A 25,595-nucleotide genomic window follows, 5' to 3' on the forward strand; every position below is an offset into this window, starting at 1 on the left:
CCGTAGGCATGGACCTAGATTTTTAAGTGGAATTGAAATGGTGGCATAAAGAGGGCATGCAAACCTGAGTTGCCTGATCAGAGGGGGGCAGGAGAGGAGTGGGGTTGGAGATCACAGATGTAGGCAGTGCTAGGGTGTCAAGGGAATTAAAGGAGAGGGTGAGAATCTTGGAAGTCAAACCATTAGTAATAATAGTAATCCTTGCATTTGATATAGGCGCCTTATCTCATTGTTGAAATGTCTTGAAGTGCTTCACAGAATATACTCTAAAGCAAATTGACTATATTTTGTGGATGTAGCATGGCAGCCAATTGTGCAGAGCAATGTCCCACAACAGTCGTGGATTGAGTGACCAATTTTTTTTTGAGGGATTATTAGCCCCGGAAAGCAATCCGCCGATCGACTAACTACTGAGTTCCTACTTACTGCATGTAAAGGTTGTTTGACATCAAGGTAAGGATTTGGGTGACAGTGAAGCTTGGGAAACACCGAATAGATGTAGGATGATTATTATTTTCTACAAAATCTTTGAGAAACCCATTATAATAATAATAATCTTTGCATTTGATGTAGCACCTTATCACATTGTTGAGATGTTGGATTGAGTGACCAAATATTTTTTTTTCTTTTTGAAGGGATTATTCCCCATCAGAAAAGCGATCCGCCAATCGACTAACAGCCAGGTTCCCACTTACTGCAAGGTAAACAGGTGTGTCGAGTAAGGAAATTGGCCCAACGTCTCACTCTGCCCAGGAATCAAACCTGGATCCTCTCACTTGCGAGGCGAGTGCTCTAACCATTATTGCTCCAGGACTCCACATTATGAAGGCAGAAACTATGAGCGTATCTCTGGAGTGACGAAGTGGGACAAAACCTTCTGACAATGCATCCGAATGTATTAGGTGCAGATCAGCAAGAATCCAGGATTGGGGTGTCCCAGAGGACATGGGGCACATGAGGGTTGGCAGAGGGTAACCAGTGAAGTGAGATGGTCAGGTACTGGGCGGGGTCAGCCCTGTGAGGAGTCTCCGGCCGGAAGCGGGTGCTTCGCTGTGATTGGCTTACGTCTGTGAGGCTGCAGCGCTGTGGTTGGCCGCATGTCGCAGGAGGGGCGGGGTCAGTGCCGGGACCGGGGTCTCCGTGACGCGACCGGAAGTGCTCAGTCAGTCTGATTCTGAGCGTCTGCTCGGCAACATGTCTCAGGATCTGAGCGGACTCAGTGACGAGGCGGCCGCCGCCGCCTGCTCCGAGCCAGACCCGGCCACTAAGGTGAGGGGGAGGGAGGGGGGGGGGGAGCTGCTGAGTTTGTTGGACAGTGAAAGTTATCGCTTTACACTGTCTGATGATTGTATTAACTGTTACCCCTTTTTTTTTAAATTCAAAGTGAAGATACCACTTTTCAGATTGTCTCAGAATTCTGTTTCAATCAATCGCACAGTGACACTGGGATAAGTATTTGGGTTATAACAGGGAACAGGTTAGAATAGAGAGCTGGCACTGGGGTGGATATAATAACCATCGCACTTGATATAGCGCCTTATCACATCCTAGAGATGTCTCAAAGCGCTTCACAGAACATACTGTAAAATTGACTAAACTTGGAATTGACTGTATAATTTGTGGGTGAAGCGAAGCAGCCAGTTTCGCACAGCAATGTCCCACAGACAGTCGTGGATTGAGTGACCTCGCAATATCTCACGGTAGGAGCTTGGCATTAGCGTAGGCTCATCGTGAAGGGCTGTCTGTCTGGCCTCCCTTCTGCTTTAGTTTCTTGTTGGATTTATTTATTTGCTCTCTCCTTGCACTTTGTTGACTCTTTCACCTGCTCGTGTCTTTCAGGATTTCATCATGCAGCAGACAATGCTGAGGGTGAAGGATCCGAAAAAATCCTTGGAGTTTTACACCGGGATTCTGGGAATGACGTGAGTGATGCCCTGGACATGGGGGTAACTTGTTTGGCAGCGATCAACTTTACTGCATTCGTTTCTGTGCACATTTGTCCAGAAAATCAATGGTGTCAGCTTGGTTTAGTTGGTAGTGCTCTCACCTCCTGTGGTGAGAAGGTCGTATGTCACGACCCATGGCAGGACTCTGAACGTAGTCCACACTGAGATTGCAGTGCCTATTTTTCAGGTGGGAATTAAAGATCCCGTGACACTATTTAAAAACAGAAGAAAGTTTATCTTTAATAATAATAATAATCCTTGCATTTGATATCATTAAAACATCACAAAGCGCATCACAGAATATATTGTTAAGTGGATTGATTTGTGTAATTTGTGGGCAAAACACAGCAGCCAGTTGCACACAACTATATCCCACAAACAGTTGTGGGTTGAGTTTTTGGGGGGAATTATTATTCCCGGAAAGCAATCTACCAATCGACCAGCAACCAGGTTCCTACTTACTGCTCGGTAAATAGAGGCGTGTGGAGTAAGGTTTCGCTGCACCTGGGAATTGAATCCCAGTCCTCTCGCTTGCGAGGCGACCATGCTAACTACTACACTATGGGACTCCAACATAACCACTGGAACAGGCAGACCCATCCGTAGGACGGCACCTTCAACAAAACTTGCTCCCCCACCCCCTAGCCAGCACAGTGTTCAAGTGTCAGTCTGGTTTGTAAGCTCCAGAGCTGGAGCTTGTACCCACAACCTTCTGACCCAGAGGTGAAGGGACACCCAGTTAGCCAAGCAACAAATACCCAGGCCTGGCCTGTGCAAACCAATTATTAAAGGAGCAACAAAGGCTGGGCTTGTTTTTGCCACTGATCATCGGTAGCCGCGCTTTCAGCCACTCCTTCCCCTCTTTTAGATCACGACTGAAGACCTTCCTCTTCGACCATGCCTCCTCCCTCTCCCAGGCTTGGCATCAGGCTCCACCACTTTTAAGCACTGTGAGACTATATAAATGCAAGTTGCTGCTCTTTGTTGGCTGAATTGCTGAGCAGACTGAGGTCTTTATTTTAAATGGAGTATAGTTCTGGTTATAAGCAGAATTTTGGAGCGACTATACCTGGGCATGAAAACTGTGTGTGTGTGTCTCTCTCTCTCTCTAACTGAGATATTTATTGGAATGGAATTTGCACTCTCACCCCAGGGGAATGCACCCTGCTAATCTATTTTTGGAGGGTATAAGGCACTCAGGTTGGCAAGAGCCAAGGATTGGAGACCCTAGAGTTAGGATAATTACTGGAGTCAAACCAACTAAAACTACATAGTTTGTTCACAGCTACAGTAGCTTGGGGAGTCAGCCTTAAATGCTTGGATCAGCTTTTACAAGTCCTTTGGTGAATCCCTCAATTGGACCCCAGTGATACAACAACAAATTGCATTTATACAACGCCTTTCACATCAGGAGGACGTCCCAGGGGTTGGACAGTGAGGGGTTTGTACCCAAGCTGTGGGTTGGGATTAGAGAGGGGTGGAGGAAGGAAGATTACCAAAGGCACGGTCAAAAAGATCTTGAGATGGGCCTTGAAGGGCAGGGCCGTGGAGCAGGCCAATGCTTGTAGAGCGGCAAGAGTGAACAGATTTGTGAAGTTTTAATAGGTCGCAGAAATAGGGTGGAGCAAGACTGTGGAGTGCTTCAAAGGTAAGAGGATCTTGAACTTAATCCTCTGGGGGATGGGGAGCCCGTGAAGCCGGGAAGAATGGGGGTGATCGGCTCACAAAGCTTAGTTCAGGAGAGGACAAAAGCTGTAGAAATTGAGTGTCCATGGGTATATGTTGTTATATGCCTTGCTCACGGAAATCTAATCTCAGCTACGTCACCTTGCCAGGAGGCGGTGGTTCAGCTCAGTGGAGACCTGCCCCTATTTGTCTAGAGGCTGACATCCGGCAGGGATTAATCTCAGCAATTTTCTCCCATCACTCCTCAAGACATGACTTAATTTTGTTCCCTTCTCCTGGGTGTGATTCCACAAATGTTCCCTGGTACTTTGCTCCAAGTTGCCACTATTCATTTATCTTTCCAGTGGGTGTCAAGGACATGGGGAATGGGGGAGAGCTGTGTGTCTGCAGGGGACATCACTGCTTCTCGTATCAGAAGGTTATGGGTTCAGATCTCACTTTGCGCTTGTAATGTTAGTCTGATGATCCAGTGCAGTGCTGGGAGAAGGGAGATGCAGTGTTTAAGGTTGCTGTTCTTCAGGTGGGGCTGTAAGCAAAGGGTTTGAGTACAGTCTTCTGCCTTGAGGGCATCACTACTACTGATGGGGCCAAACTGATCCCTAAAATATGGAGACAAGGCAGAGAAATGGGATTGAAAGGGAATTCGACACATATCTGAAAAGGAATATAAAAAGTTCTGGTGTAAAAGACAGGAGAATAGGATTAAATCCATTATTCAATACATGGGCATTTGCACTAAATATATTAATACATTTGATACAGTACCTTTCAGAATATACAGTGCCTTCAGGATCTATACTGTAAAGTGTGCATTTTGTAGGCGAATGGATAAATAATAATAAGTTGTTGCATTTGATATAGTGCCTTATCACCCCATTGAGCCGTCTCAAAGCACTTCACAGAATATATTGTATCGTGGAGTGACTGTGTATTTTGAGGGCAAGACGCAGCAACCAATTGCACACAGCAGTGTCCCACCAACAGTCGTGGACTGAGTGATCACATTTTTTTGGGGTGGTGGGGGATTATTATTTGTCTAAGGCTTCGCCCTGACCCGCCCAGGAATCAAACCCAGGTCCTCTCGCTTGCGAGGCAAGTGCTCGAACCACTAAACTACGTGTTACAACAACATACGCATTTTTTGGTCAAGGGACAAGTTGAAAGAGTGCGTTGGTTGATTCATCTCTCATCAAGTCAAAACAGTGTGTGGCAACAATAATCAAGGCTGACGGGATACTGAGCTATACATGCTCAGCCTGTGCTGTGCTCTGATCAGTCTGCACCTGGAATTATGCGTGCAGTTTTAGTTGCTGCAGGGCTGGTGCTCTCCAAACCTAAATGCCATGCAGAGAGGAAAGCAACAAGACTGATCCTCAGTGTTAGATGGATGAGCTAAAATGAATGACTAACTAGGAGGTATTGAGTGGGATTGAGAAAGCAATACTTTCAGGTGCCCTAAGGCAATAATAATAATAGCATTTGATATAGCACCTTATTATGCCATTGAGACATCTCACAGAACTTCACAGAATATATTGTATAGTGGATTGACTGTATTTTATGAGCAAAATGCGGCAGCCAATTGTGCACAGCAGAGTCCCACAAACAGTTGTGGATTGACAGGAACAACAACTTGCATTTACATAGTGCCCTTCACATGGGGTAGAGTCTCGGAGCACTTCAGACAAGAGGGAACAGGTTAAGAGGTATGCAAGGGAAGCATAGGTTAGATGCTGGGAAGTATTTCTTTACACAGAGGGTAATTAATGGGTTACTAGGAAGAGTGGTTGAAGCCAGGGCACTGGGATTCATTTAAGGAACAGCTCAATACTGCTGGACAGTAGGGTAGAACAATGAGATCGAAGGGCCTGCCGTTTTCACCCAAACCTCTCTGTTTCACAGGCTGCTGCAGAAATTTGATTTTCCCTCCATGAAATTCACTCTTTACTTCCTGGGTTATGAAAACAAAAAGGAGATCCCAGCCGAGCTGAGCGAGAGGACAGCCTGGACATTCTCCAGGCCTGCCACCATCGAGCTGACTCAGTGAGTGTGACCTTCAATACAGCGCCTCGGTATTTGATACACTGACAACATCATCAATAGCTCAAACCTCCTCACAAGGATTCACTGTTAAGTGCTCTGACTGTGTATTTGTGGGTGAATACAGCAGCCAAATTGTGCACATCAGACCGATTTATTTGGGAGGATCGTTGGCCAAAACGCAGAGAGAAACTCCTGTCTCTTTCACAATAACGTCACTGTTGTCATTAACAACAGCTCACGCTTATGAGGTGCCTTTCACTACATAACTGGCTCCAAGGTGACAAAGATTCAAGACAGCCTTCTATGGCAGTGTCGATATTCCGGTGCCTGAGCCAAGTGGGTCCACAGTATTCCAGGGTACTGCTGATAACAGTACAACAAACAAGATTACATTTGTATAGCGCCTTTCACGTCGGGAGGACATCCCAAACAGCTAGCCTGGCTCATCAGCAGGATTTGGAAGGGCATACCAGTCACTGGGGGCAGGAATCCTCCCACTCAGCTCCTGTTAACCCTGCAAACCAAAACCCTAACTGGTAGGGTGGTGCTAGCTGGACAAGCGTTGGGAAAGCTTGTTAGGCAGCAATATCAATCACAAGCCATGTGGGTATAGCTGTTTAGACTCCAGCAGTTACCGCAACACACACTCTGGGATCCCCAAGCCTTGACTCCTACCAACCTGCACCTAATACTTTCTAGAATTAGGTAAGCAGGATGAGTGTCGCATGTGTCAAGACACCCGGCTGATCAAAAAGGGGCGGAAACCGCCCTGGTCAAGGTCACTAATCTTGACCATCTGCTACCAGGGCTCCCTCTGCCTCCTCGACCTATCGGCCACATTCAATACGGTCGACCCCGCTATCCTCCTCCACCGCTTGTCCTCCCACCTCAACTTTCAAGGCCCTGTCCTTGAATGGTTTAGGTCCTACCTCTCCCACCGTCTTCATTTTGTCTCTGCAAACGGCTTTTCCTCCAGCCCCTGCACTGTCTTGTGCGGCGTCCCTCAGGGCTCTGTCCTCGGTCACTCCTCTTCACCCTCTATATGCTCCCCCTGGTGACATCATCCGCAGACATGGGGTTAACTTCCCATATGCGGATGACACTCAACTCTACCTTTCCTCTTCTACCCTCAACTCCACGACCACCGATGTCCTGACAGCCTGCCTGTCCGACATCGAGTCCTGGACGAGAGACAACTTTCTTCAGCTCAACGTGCGTAAAACTGAGGCCCTCCTGATTGGCTCACGTCAGCGCCTCCGCACCTCAGGCGCTGACAGCATCAGCATCCAAGGCTGCACTCTCCATCTCTCAAAGCCATCAGGAACCTCGGTGTTCTGTTCGACCCGGAGTTGTCCTTTCTTCCCCACATCCGCACCACAACTGGCACCGCCTTCCACCACCTCCAGAACATCGCCAGACTACGGCATTACCTCACCCCTCACGCTGCTGAAACCCTGGTCCACGCCTTTATCACCTCAAGGCTGGACTACGGGAACTCTCTCCTCGTCAGCCTTCCCGCCACCTCCCTCCACAAGCTGCAGGTCATTCAGAACTCTGCAGCTCGTGTACTGTCCCGCACCAGACACCGCGACCACATCACTCCCACCCTCGCTCGCCTCCACTGGCTCCCCATCCCCCAGCGGATCGAATTCAAGATCCTCATCACCTACAAGGTCATTCACGGCCTTGCTCCCTCCTACCTCTCCGGCTTACTATCCCCCTACTTACCTGCCCGTACCCTCCATTCCTCTGGCTCCGGTCTGTTCCACATCCCCCGCCCTAACTGCCCTACCATCGGTGGCCTTCAGCCTCTTAGCCCCGAGGCTCTGGAACTCCATCCCCCAGTGCCTTTGTCTTGCTTCCTCCCTTTCCTCCTTCAAGGCCGGTTTCAAGGCCGGTCTCAAGACCTTTCTCTTCAACCGTGCCTTCACCTCCCCTCTCGACTCTACCCCCTCCTCGCTCCCTCCCTTCCCTCCCTCCCCCTGACCATTTCCCCCCTGCTCGGGTCCCGACCCAACTGTCCAGCGCCTTGGGACGTCCTCCCGACGTGAAAGGCGCTCTATAAATGCAATCTTGTTGTTGAGATCGCAAATCTGGGTGACTGGTGCAAGGGCATGGAAGAATTTTTATTTGGTCAGTCACGAAGAAACCCATCGTCGTGTAAGAGTATCCAATTTATAATAATAATAATCCTTGCATTTGATATAGCGCTTTTCACGTCTTTTAGACGTCTCAAAGCGCTTCATAGAATATACTGCAAAGTGAATTGACTGTATATTTGTGGGCGAAACGCGGCAGCCAATTGCGCACAGCAATGTCCCACAAACAGTTGTGAAGTGACCGATTTTTTATTGTTTTTTTTTCTTGAGGGATTATTATCAGGTGTGTGGAGTAAGGAAACTTGCCCAATTTAAACAGAGATCCACAAATGCATGATACCCACTCATGCAGGGAATGTTCCCATGTGTCTGGAATGGAAGGTGCACTCTGTCCCCTGTTCACATAGTGCTTAGAGTATTAAGCGCAGGTTGGAAGGTCAGAGCGAGGATAATAATGGCTAATTCATGTTGTACAGTAACTGGGGAACCGAAAGCGATGAAAATCAGGCCTATCACAACGGGAACTCTGACCCCAGAGGATTCGGTAAGATCAACTTTCTTTAGTTTTAATCTGTTAAACGTTTCTAAACTGACTGAAAAATTAAACCCTGTTGCCAATATTTCACACCAATAAAGTCTTGCATTATTTTATAGTGACTAATATTAAACCATTATTATTTTGCACATGTAAGAGATTCAGATGGAGATGACCAATACGGTTGTGTAATAATCCATGGTTTATTAAGTAATATAAATAGCTTAATTTATTCTTAAAACTGAGACCATGGATACAGTAGAATCAATATCAATTCTACTGTATCTATGGTCTCTCATGATTGGCTCCCGTCAGCGCCTCCTCATCTCAGGCGCGAACAACATCACCATCCATGGTTGCACACTCCACTTTGCTAAGCCAGTCCAGAACCCTGGTGTCTTCTATGACCCTCAACTATCCTTTCTACCCCACATCTGCGCCATGACCCGTTCTGCCTTCCCCCACCTCCGCAACATTGCCCCGGCTCCACCCTGTCTCACAGGCCACCAAAACCCTCATACGTGCATTCGTAACATCCAGGCTCGACTATGCAAACTCCTTGCTTGTCGGCCTCCCCAATGAAAGTTTAATTTGATTGGTGGTCACCACACAGCCACAGAGAGTTCAGGAGGTGGTCACCCCAGCTACACAGAAGAAGGGTGAATGGGTGACCATCCGATGTAGAGCAAAAAAAGACAGGCAGTACAGAAATCCTCGAGTGTGGCACTCACAAACCGGTTCTCGGTACTGCATACCGGTGAGGACTTCTGGCGAGAAGAGTCAAAAGATAATGGATGTTCAGGGGGATAAGGGGAAAAATGCCAATACTGTTGTTATCGGGGATACAACAGTTAAAGGGATAGACAGGCGTTTCTGCCATAAAAGACGGGACTTGCGCATGGTATGCTGTCTCCCTGGCGCATGATGTCATGGAACGGGTGCAAAATATACTACAGGGTGAAGTGGAAAATCCGAAAGTTGTGGTCCATATCGGGATCCACAATGTAGGTGATAAAAGGGTTGAGACCTTACAGGGAGAATATCAGAAGCTTGGGAAGAAGCTAAAGAGTAGGACCTCAATGGTGGTGATCTCAGGATTACTCCCAATGCCTTATGCAAGTGAATACCAAACCGGGAGGATCAAACGCATGAATGCCTGGCTGGAAAAATGGTGTAGGAAGGAGGGCTTCAGGTTTCTAAACCACTGAGACCACTTCCGGGGCAGATGAGACCTGTACACAAGGGATGGGTTACACCTGAACAGGGCTGGGACCAATGTCATTGCAACAAGGATAACAAATGCTGTGGGGAAGCGTTTAAACTGATTTCGAGGGGGGATGGGGATCAAAATGTAACATCAGGGAGGGGAAATGAGTTACATAGTGGACGAGGAGAGACAAATAGAAATGAAACAAGGAATAGTCCAGCAAAAAGTGGAAAGAGACGGGGGAGAAATGTAGAGAGGATTAAGCCGGTTTTGGAGTGCATGTGTGTAAATGCACGGAACATGACCAATACGTTGTGAGCTGCAGGCTCAAATTGCCACATGGGGCTATGATGTATTGGCAATTACAGAGACTTGGCTCAAGCAAGGAGAGGAATGGGAGCTGAATATTCCTGGCTACAACCTATTTCAGGAGGGATAGGGAAGGAAAAAAAGGAGGAGGGGTGGCAATACTCATTAGGAACACGATCATGGTCCTGGAAAAGGACGATGTGTTAGAGTCCGAAAACTGAATCTATCTGGTTAGAGTTACGAAGCAGAAAAGGAACTGTTACTCTGTTAGGTATTTACTATAGTCCTCCAAATAGTGGGAAGGAGATAGATGAGCAAATCTGCAAGCAGATTTCGGAGAGATGCAAAACCAATAGAATAGTGATAATGGGAGATTTCAATTATCCTAACATAGACTGGGAAACACACAGTGTAAAGGGCAAGAAAGGGGAGGAATTCCTGAAATGTGTGCAGGAGAACTTTCTGGATCAGCATGTTTTCAGCCCAACGAGGAAGGAAGCAGTGCTGGGTCTAGTTCTGGGAAATGAAGTGGGGCAAGTGGAGCAGGTTTCAGTCGGAGAGCATCTGGATAATAGTGATCACAACATCATTAGGTTTAGAATAGTTATGGAAAAGGATAATAATCAATCAAAGGTAAAGACCCTCAACTGGAAGTGGGCAAATTTCAGTGAGCTAAAAAGGGACCAGGTCAAGATAGATTGGAAAGAAAGATTTGGCAGGAAAGACAGCAAACGAACAATGGGAAGCCTTCAAGGAGGAGATAGTTCGGAGACAGAGCAAATACATTCCCACAAAGGGGAAAGGTAGGACAGTCAAACCTCCCTGGATGACTAAGGAAATTGGGATTAAAATAAAACAGAAAAAGGAGGCTTATGACAAATGTCAGGTCCAAAACACACAGGATAATCAAATAGAATATAGGAAGTATGGAGAAGTGAAAAGGGAAATAAGAGGGGCGAAGAGATTGTACGAGAAAAAATTAGCAGAAAACATAAAAGGGAACCCTAAAGTATTTTATAAGCATATCAAGAGTAAAAGGTTAGTCAAAGGTAGAATGGGTCCAATTAGGGACCGAAGTGGAAATATTCTTGTTGAGGCAGAGGGCATGACTAATGTACTAAATAAGTACTTTGCAACTGTCTTCACAAAAGGAGACGATGCAACCAATGCCACAATATCGCAAGTCTGTGAACAAAAATTGGATATGATAAAAATCAACAGAGAGGAGGTACTAAAAAGGCTGTCGGTCCTCAACATAGATAAGTCACCTGGTCCAGACAGGATGCATCCTAGGTTACAGAGGGAAGCAAGAGTGGAAATAGCGGAGGCTCTGTTCACAATCTTTCAATCCGCTTTGGACACTGGAGTGGTGCCAGAGGACTGGAAGGTTGCAAATGTTACTCCCCTGTACAAAAAGGGTCAGAAGGATAAATCTGAGAACTACAGGCCAATCAGCCTAACATCAGTAGTAGGGAAACTTCTGGAGTCTATAATCCGGGACAATATAAATTCTCACTTAGAAAAATATGGTTTAATAAAGGACAGTCAACACGAATTTGCTAAAGGCAGATCGTGTCTGACAAATCTAATAGAATTTTTTGATGAAGTGACTGAGAGGGTGGATGAAGGTAGTGCAGTAGACGTAGTTTTATCTAGATTTTCGAAAGACATTTGACAAAATGCCACATAAGAGACTTGTAAACAAAATAGAAGCCCATGGTATTAAAGGGACTGTGGCAACATGGATCCAGAATTGGCTAGGAGACAGAAAGCAGAAAGCAGTGGTAGTAAACGGTTGCTTTTCTGACTGGAGGGAGGTGTGAAGTGGTGTCTCTTAGGGGTCGGTATTGGGACCACTGCTATATTAATGATCTGGACCTGGATATAGAGAGCACAATTTCCAAATTTGCAGATGATATTAAGCTAGGAAAAGTAGTTAATGGTGAAGAGGATGGCACCAGACTCCAAAAGGACTTAGATAGATTGGTAAAATGGGCAGAAACGTGGCCAATGAGGTTTAATGTGGAGAAATACGAAGTGTTGCATTTTGGTAGGAAGAATGAGGAGAGGTAGTATAAGCTAGATGGTACAATCTTAAAGGGGGCAAATGAGCAAATCTCTGAAGGTGGCAGGACAGGTAGATAAAGCTGTTAAAAAAGCATACGGGATACTAGGTTTTATAAGTAGGGGCATAGAATTCAAAAGTCATGAGGTTATCTTGAATATTTATAAAATGCTGGTTAGGCCTCAGTTGGAGTACTGCATTCAGTTCTGGGCACCACACTTTAGGAAAGATGTTAGGGCATTGGAGAGGGTGCAGAGGAGGTTTACCCAGATGGTACCAGGAATGAAGGACCTTAGTTAGGAGGAGGGGTTAGTGAAACTAGGATTATTCTCCCTAGAGCAGAGAAGATAAAGAAGAAATTTAAGAGAGGTTTTTCAAGATCATGAGAGGATTTGATAGGTTGAACCGGGAAAAACTGTTTCCACTGGCATGTGGGTCAGTAATAATAAACCTTGCATTTGATATAGCGCTTTTCACGTCTTCTAGACGTCCCAAAGCTCTTCACAGAATATACTGTAAAGTGAATTGACTGTATATTTGTGGGCGAACGCAGCAGCCAATTGTGCACAGCAATGTCCCACAAACAGTCATGGATTGAAAATGACCAATTTATTATTGTTTTTTGTTTTGGAGGGATTATTATTAGGCGTGTGGAGGAAGGAAACTTGCCCAAGGTTTCGCCCTGACGGGAATTGAACTCGGGTCTCTCACTTGCAAAGCGAGTGCTCTAACCACTGAGCTACAGGACTCCAGTAACCCAAGGACATCGATTTAAGATAGTTGTTAAAAGAAACAGAGGGGAGGTTAGGGAAAAAAAATTCACCCAGTGAGTTGTTCGGATCTGGAATGCATTACCTGAAAGGGTAGTGGAAGCCGATTCAATAACAATTTTTAAGAGGGAAGTAGATGGGTATTTGGGGAGGACAGGATTGAAGGGCTATGGAGAGAAGCGGGCCAGTGGGATTAGTTGGATTACTCTTTTAGGAGCCGGTGCAGATACAATGGGCCGAATGGCCTCTTTCTGTGGTATATGATTCTATGATAATCTCAGGATTTTGAGAGATGCTCCTCCGCCTACCCTTTCACGCCTCACACATCCTGACCTCAAATGCCAACTGCAAGGCAATGCTGGATTTCCTCAAATCCAAAGTTGAGGGAATCAGCTCAGCTGCCTCTGCTAAACCCTCCACATCTCCTCTTCCCAACCCGGCCCCTAACCATCCCTCCTCCCTCCACATCTTTGAACCTGTCTCCCCCTCCTCTCTCATCACCACCATAACCCATATGAAACCCACCACCTGCTTCCTCGGTCCCATCCCTACCCCCCTCCTTACCTCCCAGCTCCAACTTCTTACCCTTCTACTCACTGACATAGTCAACCTCACCCAGTCCTCTGGTACTGTTCTCACCCCTTTAAAAACCGCTGTCATCACTCCTATCCTTAAAAAACCCTCCCTGGATCCTTCTCTCCTCCCTAACTACCACCCCATCTCCAACCTCCCCTTCCTCTCCAAGGTCCTGGAACGAGTCGTTGCTTCTCAATTTCGCTCCTTCCTCTCCCACCACTGCCTTCTCAAACCCCTCCAATTGGGCTTCTGTGCCGCCAACAGCACAGAAACAGCCCTGGTCAAAGTGACAAATGACATTCTGTCCACCTGCGACCAGGGGTCCCTCTTCATCCTCCTTGACCTCTCTGCTGCTTTCGACAATGTTGACCACAGTGTCCTCATCCACCTCCTCTCCTCTCACCGCAACAGCGCTGTCCTTGATTGGTTTAGATCGTACCTCTCACACCGCCTACACTTCATCTCCTCAAATGGCTTCTCCTCTAGACCCTGGACCGTCTCATGCGGCATTCTTCAGGGCTCTGTCCTTAGTCACTTCCTCTTCAATATCTATATGCTCCCTCTTGGTGACATCATCCGCAGACACGGGGGCAACTTCCACATGTATGTGGATGACACTCAGCTCTGTATCTCACCACCCTTGACTCCAGGACCACTGCTGTCCTGACAGAATGTCTGTTGGACATCAAGTCCTGGATGAGAGCTAACTTTCTTCAGTTGAACGTCAACAAGACCGAGGCTCTCCTGATTGGCTCCCGTCAGCGCAGCCTCACCTCATGCCCTGACATCGTCATCCATGGTTGCACACCCCACCATTGTTTGACCCTCAACTATCCTTTCTATTCCACATCAGTGCCATGACCCGCTCTGCCTTCCCCCACCCGCAACATCGCCCGGCTCTGCCACTATCTCACACCGCAGGCCGCTGAAACCCTCATACATGCTTTCATTACATTGAGGCTTGACTATGCAAACTCCCTGCTTGTCGGCCTCTCCAACTCCTCCCTCCATAGGCTGCACATCATGCAGAACACTGCAGCCCGTGTCCTCTCCGGCACTAGGCTCCGCGACCCTATCACCCCCATCCTCGCCCAACTCCACTGGCTTCCCATCACACAGAGGATACAGTTCAAGATCCTGGTCCTCACCTTCAAAACCCTCCAAGGTCTTGCTCCCCCCTATCTCTCTGATCTCCTAAGCCCCTACCATCCTGTTCACTCCCTCTGCTCAGCAGATTCCAGCTTGCTTCACGTCCCCCCTGCCCTCCATCCTCCCCCACCCTGACCCCCAGCTCGGGTCCGTAACTCTGTCTGTCCAGCGCCTTGGGATGTCCTCCTGACATGAAAGGTGCTTTACAAATATAATGTTGTTGTTGCTTGAAACCTCTGGTAACAAGTGTGAAAAGTTCAGTTTGGCAGTTAATTGTCTTAGTTGATACCTTGAAGTCATAAACTCCTTTCAAGAAATTCTTTCTACCAGACTGCCAGGCACCAAGAGTTCAATTAATCAGGACAATGTCCCATCCAAAGGATATCACACATTACTGTTAGGCCCCAATCTTCCAAATAAGTAAAGGAACAACACGCATCCATCAAGTTTTGATCAAATGTGTCACAGAACCCAAACACACAGACCTCAACTACCCTTTCTGGTCCAAGTTTTAAAACACATTCATTAAGATCAATCAAGATATTGCTCCCAGTCCTTACACATCCAGGGTTATCGAACAGTGATTTTGACCATAATCTTATACACACAGCCCAACATTTAGCATGAAGGGAATGACCAACTTACCTGGGTTTTATCAAATCCTTACTATTTTCCAATAGCGCCGCAGGATCTTTAATGTCCAGCTGAACAGGCAGACTGATCTGAAAGACAGTATCCAGCAATGCCCTGCTACCTCCAGTACTGATACGATGGAATGTCTGCCTTGATTGTGGACTCAAAGTCCCTGATGTTGGCCTTGAACTCACAACTTTGTAAAGCAGAGGCAAGAGCATGACCGACTCTGAGGCAGGCTGGCACCTGGAAAGCGTGGTGCCGCCACTAACTACCAACTTGTGGTATTCCAACAACTGACGAGCAATTATTCTGACCAGGTATTTGTTATTTCCTCCACAGGTCACATAGGCATCGCTGTACCTGACGTTTACGCCACATGCAAACGGTTTGAGGAGCTGGGAGTGAAGTTTGTGAAGAAGCCAGATGATGGTAAGTGGGCACTGAAACCTCTCAGCCTGTCTGGTTCCAGGGAGCAATTGAGGCATTGAAAATGCAGAACTTAACATCTTAGAGCGCCTTTATTATCAATGTCTCAAAGTACTTCACAGGGAATTGCTGTCAAGTGTATTTATTGTTTATGTAATAAACACAGAGGTGTTTATGCTATCAAACAGCCATGAAAGGAATAATAATAATCCCTGCATTTAATTTAGTGCCTTATTACATTGTTGAGAAGACTCCAGCACTGCACAGAATATATTATAAAGTGGAGTGACTGTGTATTTTATGGGCGAAATGCAGCAGGTAATTTCGCACAGCAATATCCTACAAACAGTCACCAAATTTTTTGGAGGAGGGATTATTACCTCTGTCAATTGGGTTCCAACTTATACTGCTAGGTAAACAGAGGTGTACGGAGTAAGGCAACTTGCCTCAGTCCCCTCCACTTCAACAACAACAACAACAAGATTCCATTTATTGAGCGCCTTTCACATCGGGAGGACGTCCCAAGGCGCTGACTTCAATATCTGTATGCTTCCTCTTGGTGACATCATCCGCAAACATTGGGTCAACTTCCACATGTATGCGGATGACGCCAAACTATATCTCTGTCTCCACCCTTGACTCCAGAACCACTGCTGTCCTGACAGAATGTCTGTCAGACATCAAGTCCTGGAGGAGAGCTAACTTTCTTCAGTTGAAAGTCAACAAGACCGAGCCCCTCCTGATTGGCTCCCGTCTGCGCCTCCTAACCTCAGGCGCTGAAAGCATCACCATCCACCTTGCTAAGCCAGTCCGGAACCTTGAGGTCTTGTTTGACCCTCAACTAGCGTTTCTACCCCACATCTGCACCGCACCCTGCTCTGCCTTCCCCCAACTCCGCAACGTTGCCCGGCTCTGCCACTGTCTCACACTGCAGGCCGCGAAACCCTCATACATGCAAACTCACTGTTTGTTGGCCTCCCCAACTCCTCCCTCCAAAGGCTGCAGATCAGAACTCTGCAGCCCGTGTCCTCTCCCGCACCAGGCTCTATGACCCTATCACCCCCATCGTTGCCCAATTCCACTGGCTTCCCATCACACAGAGGATACAGTTCAAGATCCTGGTCCTCACCTTCAAAACCCTCCAAGGTCTTGCTCCCCCCCACCTCTGCGACCTCCTAACCCCCTACCATCCTGCTCGTTCCCTCCACTCAGCAGGCTCCAGCCTGCTTCATGTCCCCTGCCTCGCTTTGAAAGGCACTATACAAATGTAATTTTGTTGTTGTTGTCTGAAGTTTCCCCCAGCTCCAGGAATTGAACCTGGGTCCTCTCGCTGTGAGGCGAGTGCTTTAACCACTATGCTACAGGAGTCCACTGGCCAATTTATCCCAAGGATTGTTGGCCAGGACACCAGAGAAACTCCCAAGATCTTCCAAGGTCTTTGATAGCCACCAAAATGGCAGGAACATTACATGTGTTTTTATAGCATCTTATCAAACTGCTAAAGCCAGATCAGGTCAAATGTATCGTAAGACTTCATTTTTCACTCCTACTGTGTAATAGTGACAGGATTTATAATGATGATAATCCTTGCATTTAAATTAGCTCATTTCACGTCAGGAGACCTTCTCAAGCATTTCACAGGATATACTGTGTAAATTGTAGTGTCTTTGTGTTCTGTGGGCAAATGCAGCAGTGAATTTGCATATTGCAATGACCCACATACAAGCAAGAAGTGAATGGTTGATTTTATCTGGGATATTGTCAGCCAGGACACCGTGAAAAACTCCCTGCTCCTAGATATTTAACGTCCACCTGAACAGGCAGACGCACCTTGGTTTAAAGTCTCATCCGAAAGGCTGACACCTCCAACAATGTTCAAAGTCCCATGGGGCTTAAACTTACAGCGTTCTGACACGGTGGCAAGAGTGCGAGCGACTGAGCAAAGCTGACCATTTTATTCATTCATTCATTTATTATTTCCTTTTAGGTAAAATGAAGGGCCTTGCTTTCGTTCAGGACCCAGATGGTTACTGGATCGAAATCCTCAGCCCCAATCGCATGACCACCATCACATCTTAAACTGGAGACCAGATCAGAACAGACTACTGCCATGTTCAGGGTACAAACCCAAACTGTGGGGGTACATGCCTCCAACTAGAGTTCAAATGTAAACAGTCCACCCCTTGAATGGAATAAATGTACCTTAAAATGACTATAGAGAAACAACGACAGCCTCTGATATCAATTTTGAAGACTAAAATGTTTTAAATGCAGTTTTCTCTGGGTTTTGAGTCCTACCTCACAAACCGCCAGCAGTACATCTGCATAAACGGCTTCTCCTCCCGCCCCCTCCTCTTTCTGATCTACATGCTCCCTCTTGGGGATGTCATCCGCAGACATGGCATACATTTCCACACCCAATTCTATTTTTCCACCTCTCTTTGCGACCCCCAGTCCCCTGATGTTCTGTCAGCCTGCCTGTCAGATCTCAGGGGCTGGATGAGCGCAAACTTCCTTCAGCTAAATGTTGACAAGACGGAAGCCATACTCTTCGGCTCTCGTCAACATCTAAAATCTCACGGTTCTCACCTCCTCCACCTACCCGACCTCCCCCTAAAACTCTCCGAACCTGTATGCAACCTAGGTGTCAGTTTCGACCCCCAATTATCCTTCCTCCCCCATATCCGGTCCCTCACCAGCGCCACCTTCTTCCACCTCAGACACATTGCCCGTCTCCACCAATACCTCTCCCCAAAAGCTGCTGAAACTCTGGTCCATGCCTTTGTCACCTCTCGGCTGGACTACTCTAACACCCCCCTCGCCGGTCTCCCATCCACTACCATTCATAAAATCCAACTCATTCAGAATTCTGCCGCCCGCATTCTCGCCCACATGAAGCTCCGCTCCCTGATCACCCCAGTCCTTGCCCAGACTGCACTGGCTCCCTATCCCAGAGAGGATCAATTTCAAGATCCTCACCCTCGTATTCAAGTCCATGCACTCCTCTCCTCAGCACAGTACCTGTTGCCTTCGTTCCTCCGGGTCTGGCCTCCTCCTCATCCCCCGAGTCCTCCGCTCCACCCTCGGCGGCCGTGCCTTCAGCCACTATGCCCCAAGGCTCTGGAACTGCCTTCCTCACTCCCTTTGTCTCGCTCCCTCCCCATTTTCAGGTCACTGCTGAAGACCTTTTGACTGCACCTTTGATCACCTTCCTCCCCTCCCCCTGGCTCAGTCCCGGGATCCTAAACTATAAAGCGCTCTGAGACGCTGTCCGGCGTGGAGGGCGCTATATAAATCCAAGTTGTTGTTGTTTTCATTCCAGTAGTGGGAATGAAAACTGTTGTGTGTCCCTCTCTCTTTCTGGCCCTCATTCTCTATATCCTTACTGTCTTTGTGTGAATGTCTCCCTCTACTTAACCTGGATTAGATCCCTGCATCTCATGGTGTTTGAGTAAAACTGTGAAGCTTGTTATTGCTCACAGGCATGCAGCTAAAAATATTTGGGAAACACAGGAGTAGGCCATTCAGCTCTTCAAGCTTGTTCTACCATTCTATTAGATCATGGCTGCTCTATCCCTCAATTCCATTCACCCTCCTTTACTCGTGCATCTGAAACAAGATAACTTGTGGGTATCTGACATGTGGATACTTGATGTACAGATATGGGGCATTCTACTGGATGAAGTAGCAAAGCCTATGCTTTATAACAATGCACTGCTACAAGAATCTGGATGTGAAGTGAACCTGCACCACCATGCTGTACTAAGTTATACTAAAGTCACCATTCCCCTAGCTTGGCATCGGGCACAGCCATAGTTAAGCACTCTGGGATGCCGCCCACCATGGGGAGCGCTATATAAATGCAAGAAGTTGTATTTGTGGAACGTATAGAGGCATCTTCCAATCTGCCATCATAGATATGATCTTCCATTTTAAGTTTAAAATGTGCATCAGACTGGTTGAAATTAAGTTAAGAGCATCCTTCCCCCACTGACCTGGCGACCAAAGGCACTAAACTGAGGCCAAAAGGTTGCATGTTTGATGCCAAGGTTGTGGTGAGTTGTCTGCTCTTGAGCTGTTAAAAATCATAATCGCAGGGGTGTACAGAGCAGCAAAGTTGCACTGACTTGACCTGTTCAGGTCACCAGGCAAAAAGGCTTCCCAGTCTATTCACATACTGAATGCCACAAATTGTTATGGGGCAAGGAGTTAACATGACAAGATTTTCCACAGGATTCGTAACTGAAAAAACTCCCAGAACGAACCCCGGGAGATCAATGCCTGAGCAGTCCTGGAGGATCAATGTGATATATCTGGTATTTGCCATTTACTTATTCCTTTGGGAATCTCCAGTGCAGACCTCCCCTCCTTTCCCACAACAAAATTACACTTGTATGGCGTCTTTCTCAACGGGAGGTCATCCCAAAGCACTGGGTTGCCTTCCATATTACTTTCCATTGCTAAATGAGCGATCTTCCCTTTTGTGCTTTTGAGAAACAGCATCACCTTACTTGGGACTTTGTCCCCTTGCATTCTATCAGTAATAAAGGTTTATTTTCACCAACACTGAGGCCGTTGTCCCTTTTGTGTATTGTGTCTTCTTGTACATCCACTCTGGGTTGAAAGTAAATGATTTTTTTATGGTGGGGGGGGAATGGTTGGCTAGAACACTGGGAGAAACGCTTCAAATCCAGTGGGATCTTTCAAGTTCCACCTGAACTGTCAGCCAATATCAGTTGAAACATCTCACATGAAGGATAGCCCCTCCAACAATAATAGCATACCCCCACTACTGCACTGGACAATATGAGTTCCAAGTCTTAAGGTGGGTCTTCAGGCTTCTGATTCAGGACCGAGGGCCACCAACTGAGCCAGGCCGACATACTGCATATTACATTCATTGTACACTGCCCAAATACTTTGCAGAAAAAGAGTAGCGATCCAATACCTCATGGGGATATACAAAGGGAGCAAAGCTACACAATTCAATATGTCCTGTTCTCCCTCCAGCCATGTGTCAGCATTTTAGGTCAGTATCCAATGCCAATAAAAATCGTTGCAGTTTGATGTCTGTAACATCAAGTTCTGCTGAGGTGGCAATTTGAGGGTAAACATAGCAGACAGCAAAGTCAATGATGAGGTGAATAACCCATTTAGCTGCAGTGACCAAAATCAAGGACAAACTCCCTTCTCATTAACAATGTTTAACATGGCGTCAAGTCAGCTATGTATTATAGAGTGAAAAACAAAAATAGTGTAAGGCAATGTGTACTTTTCTGCATCTCTCCTTTTCTGCTTATGCAAAGGACAGTTTGTAAGACTGGGCTGTAGAGGCGTCTGTCCACCGGGTAATAAACAAGTTGTAACCATTATACGGACTCAGAGCTGATGGTTTGGCTGCTAATTTGCTTCACAATACTTGGCATTTCCCCCCAGTTTGGCAGCAGGAGCCACAGTCGCTTTAAAGTGAAGACAAACAGTCAGTGGCCATTTTGAACAAAGGCATTTCAGAACTCAAGATTACAAAATGGTTCCTATCCTCAAACCAAGAACGTGCAGAGAGAGCACCAACTGGTTTAAACTACAGACAGGACCAATGGGACACAGCTCAGCCAACTTAAATTTTAATTCCCCAAACAGAAAATGCACTTCACAATCCAAACACTCTATTGTGCATTTCTTTTTAAATACATTTAACAATGTATGGCTTAAAACGATTTTGATCGCCTCAGTAAAATATCGACCTAATGTGACTTTGGCTGAGGTTTTAAAAACCGGCAAATGTACCCGAGGCACTGCTACCACAGGGGAAGATCCTGATTTACTCACATGAAGAAGCCGTTTAAACCAGAGACTGGAGAGAAGCAGCACAAGAGTGAGATGAGGGAGGGGCAGTGAGGTATCAAAAGCATTTAATTCAAGGCATCAAGTAAAGCACTGCAAATTTTATTTGTTTCCATTAGGCAGGGATCAGTCTCCAGATTGGCAAGTTTTTGTACAAAAACATTCCGTGCTAGCTTGTGAAAATTCAAAATGAATAAGAAATGGTTTGTCAACTTTCTACCAGTATAAAACTCTCAAAAAATAAAACAGCAATACTTCAACACTAGCTTAATACACCACCAGAATCTTGTCTTTACAAAGCTTCGTTTCACAATACTTGTCTAAGCGGGATGGCACGGCACAGTCACCTTATTCTCTACATGCGTCTGTCTTACTGCAAATATTTGTCATCTTCAAATCACAAAGTAGTCACCAGTTCAAAAATAACAACATTGTAACATACACTTCCAAAGTGGATCGAGGAAGGCACGTTTATAATGTACCAAAGGGGGTGTTTCTTACAACGAAGGCCGATCATAAACGAGAATTAAATTGTCAACATTAGCCACAGTATTTTTACCGGTTTCGGTGAAAAAAGTACATCTGATAAATAATCATGCCAGCCACCCCTTAGAGAGTTAGGGTCAACACCTCAAATTCTGCAACTGTTAATTCTATTGCCAAAAATCTCCTGGATCAGCATATATACACAACAGATGCAGGTATAAATACCGGAGACATTGAAAATGCAGTCCTATTTTGAGCAATCAATGCATATACTGCAAGGCTATACAGGTTTGCACGCTACACAAAAACATCGACTAGTGTTCCCATTTCATTAAGTTAATTGACAGGCACGAACGATTACTGAATGTCGGTTTTCCATCGAGAAAACTGGGATGTAGTTTTAAAAAAAGGCAAAAAGGATGGAAATTCTTAAGTTAAACGAGGATCCACCCGACCAGGCTGCCTGGCGGTGAAAAGGTGAAGTGTTCCCAACGCAGTTGCAAAATAAAATGTCGCCGCTGCTCAATACTGACTGCGTTGGCGGTTCTCCACACGGGGAGCTCGCCATCTCCATCAGAGCCACGTGGGGAAAAGCAAAGAGGCCTTTCTCTCGCTCTCCCGAAGTCGAGTCCCTGAGCCCACGGAGGAGAGGAACGAATGGTTTGGGACGAATCTACACAGCAGCATTGAACAAGCATTTCTGTCCAATTTCAACTGGAGTCCAACACGGGACAGGGCCAACAACCTATGGGGAGGGGGTACAGGTGAAAATGTGCAATGCAAAAACGTACAGTAACAAATGCAATTTAATTTCTCTCAATTTATTGGTACAGTAACTTTACCATGTAAAACAAACTATCCGGTCAGTCTTAGTCAAAAAGGAATGTGGTAAAACAAAAAGTCACGGGAGGGAAGAGGGTTTCAAACCGAAGCCTTCCCAAGGGCTGGAATTTAACACATCAAATGGGTCGATGAACCCAATAAACCTTACAAAAAGGGCAGTGGGGAGATGGGGAAGGCAAAGGCTTTTAAGCTCGATCTCCAGCTTTTTACACTCACAATAAATCAGTGCTTCCCTTCCCTCTCCCCAATGGGTTATATTTCAAAGAAACGAGTTGACAAATTAAAATGAAACTAAAGAGGCGCAATGGAAAAATCCTACATTAAACAAAACCACGAGAGTGAAGAGCATTTATTTCCCCTCATTTCTAGAATAAGAAAGTGAGTCTCTGCGACATATTGAATCCAGAAGACAGACAGACGGCGTTCGCTGCAAAAAACCTTATCTCGTTACAATGGGGCAATGGTGGAGAGAGAGAGAGAAAAAACGCCAAAAGGACGATTATCTTTCCGAGCCTGGGAGGGAAAAGGAACCAGTTTATCGGTTGTAACGATCGTAAGCGTTTCGATCCCAGTTAACGCCGCCGCCGCCCCGACTCCTCTGGCCATAGCCGCCACCGCCGCCGCCGCTGCCATACTGCTGGTAGCCTCCGTAGCCATAGCCACCGCCTCCCCGCCCTCTGCCAACGCCGGCCGACGACTTCTTCTCGGCCTGGTCCACGCGGATCTGTCGGCCATCGATGGACTTGCCGTTCATGGCGAGCAGCGCGTCCTTGGCATCGTCGGGATTCTCGAAGGTGATGAAGCCGAAGCCGCGGCTGTGCTGCGTGTCGCGGTCCTTGATGACCCGCACCTCGCTGATCTGCCCGTACTCGGAGAAAACCTCCTCCAGCGACTGCTCGTCCGTGCTGAAGCTCAGACCGCCGACGAAAAGCTTCCCTTCGTCAGACATTTTGATTCTCCTCCGGTTGTTCCCCTTCTTCTATGGGTTTAAAAACGTTGGCGGCGCCGCTCTTGACGCAGTGAAACCTGAGAGACGCTGCTGCCGTTGGACCCGAAGCTGAGAGACTCAGCAGCGGGAGCCAAGCCCTTTATATAGCCTCCTTCCCTTGTGCGTCGCGCTAAGTCGTCCCTCTCGCCTCGCCCACCGCGGCACCGGAAGGGACGGCCGATCGGCGCGTGCAGGGCTACAGGGGCAGCGCACATTAGTTCCGGCTACCAAGAGCCAACCAGAAACCTCTCCCACATAATTACTACAACTACAACAACTTACATTTATGTAGCGCCTTTAACGCAAGGCAGCGCTTAATAGCGGCGGATCATGACAACCGGTTTGGGGGGGGACATGACTATAATCACTCTAAAAGAGGTAGGTCTTCAGGTGTAGTCTGAAAAAGGGGAAGGCGGAGGGATTGAGGGAGAGAGTTCCAAAGTTTCATGGCTGAAAGCACAACACTGATAGTGGAACTGAGGGCATGAGGGAGAAACAGTCGGCCATAGCCAGTCGAGAGAGGTGATGGAGTGGGGAGTGCGCAGGTCGGAGACACAGGAAGGTACGAGGGCATAAAGGGATTTGTAGACGATTGTGAGGATCTTGAGGTTGATCCATTCTGTGATAGGGAGCCAGTGGAACCTGGTGAGGATTGGTGTGATGGGGTTATGGAATTTAGAGCAAATGAGTACACCTGAACAGGCATTACCACATTAGTCAGTGTCTCATCCAATGAAGAAGGCCATAAAGAATGCAGTGCACACACCCAAATTCAAATTAATTGGTCACTCATCCTCAATGTTGTAGCATCTCAACAGTTGCAAGGATTAGCATTTCACCTCTATGATAATAATCCTTGCGTTTGTTGATACAGTAATAATAGTTCCAAGACTTCCTCTAGGAGCTTGATGTGCTCCTCCTCTGTCTCGCTTGACAATAAGAGATCAGCAATGTATTATAGGAGTTGATCTGGCTGGGAAAAGGTTGCGAGGGCTTGTGCCATGTATCAGCGAAAGATGGACAGGGAGTTGTGGAACCCTTGAGGGAGACCCGTCCATGTGTACTGTTTCTCTTTATAACTAAAAGCAAATTTATACTGATGCTTTTCTGCGAGGGGATTACTGCAATAGCCATTAGAAATATCCAATGTGGAAAACAATTTTGCATTGGGTCCCAGGCGACTTAATATGTCGGGGGGGTGGATGCTACTGTTGGGGCAACAACAACACACAAAATTACATTTATAGAGCGCCTTTCACGTCGGGAAGACGTCCCAAAGAGCACGCGCCTTTGCGGCCGCGTTAAGGCACTGGTGGTCAACAGTTAGTCGCCAGGACCCATCCGGCTTCCTTACAGGCCAAATGGTCGAATTATTATCAGAGAATTCCCAAAGTATTCCTCATTTTAGAAGGGATTAGTCACTGTTTCTTGTTATCATTTGCCTCCTCGGCCTTCCCTTGGAAATGGGTAGGGTGTCTGAGGAGGTGGGTCTGGGACCCTCTGGCAGGACGGATATTTTCTGGCAGCCACAACCGGGTTTGGTTTAGTTTCTGGCAAAAACACCTCAGAGAACCCAAAACACCTCAGAGAACCCCCAAACACCTCAGAGAACCCCCAAACACCTCAGAGAACCCAAAACACCTCAGAGAACCCCCAAACACCTCAGAGAACCCAAAACACCTCAGAGAACCCAAAACTGTCGGCGGGGAAGGGATCCATCGGTTAGAATTGATGGGGTCGCACGTTTCCCCCCGAAATTGAACCTTCGGGACAAATGGGACGTGAAGGCAGAGGAGCCGCGGAACCGTTTGAAGGCTCTCAAGAGACAACACCGCCATTTTTCCTTCCAGTCCAAAAAAACCCCACTGAGTGGCCGCTCAGGTTATTGTTCCCGAAAACCAACCGATACGGCAGCTCCCGCACCGAACAACACGTGGCAGAGGCGGCACAGCAGACACCCGATCGACCCCATCCGGTCTTGCTGCAG

At 47.0% G+C, this 25,595-nt stretch overlaps 2 protein-coding genes across 2 annotated transcripts; one reads left to right on the top strand and one right to left on the bottom strand.

Moving 5' to 3' along the window:
- The first annotated feature begins 1,166 nt into the window (after positions 1-1,166).
- glo1 (glyoxalase 1) lies at positions 1,167-17,673 on the top strand. Its single transcript, XM_007898251.1, has 6 exons — positions 1,167-1,269; positions 1,840-1,922; positions 5,535-5,675; positions 8,251-8,318; positions 15,361-15,450; positions 17,435-17,673. The coding sequence occupies exons 1-6, from the start codon at positions 1,195-1,197 to the stop codon at positions 17,524-17,526; spliced, it is 549 nt and encodes a 182-aa protein (XP_007896442.1). The 5' UTR covers positions 1,167-1,194; the 3' UTR covers positions 17,527-17,673.
- Positions 17,674-21,377: 3,704 nt separating this feature from the next.
- LOC103181630 (cold-inducible RNA-binding protein B-like) lies at positions 21,378-23,750 on the bottom strand. Its single transcript, XM_007898250.2, has one exon. It carries the CDS (start codon positions 23,567-23,569, stop codon positions 23,156-23,158), a length of 414 nt encoding a protein of 137 aa, XP_007896441.2. The 5' UTR covers positions 23,570-23,750; the 3' UTR covers positions 21,378-23,155.
- Positions 23,751-25,595: the final 1,845 nt, after the last annotated feature.

Source organism: Callorhinchus milii, unplaced genomic scaffold (assembly GCF_018977255.1).
Source record: "Callorhinchus milii isolate IMCB2004 unplaced genomic scaffold, IMCB_Cmil_1.0 Scaffold3, whole genome shotgun sequence".
Taxonomy (NCBI): domain Eukaryota; kingdom Metazoa; phylum Chordata; class Chondrichthyes; order Chimaeriformes; family Callorhinchidae; genus Callorhinchus; species Callorhinchus milii.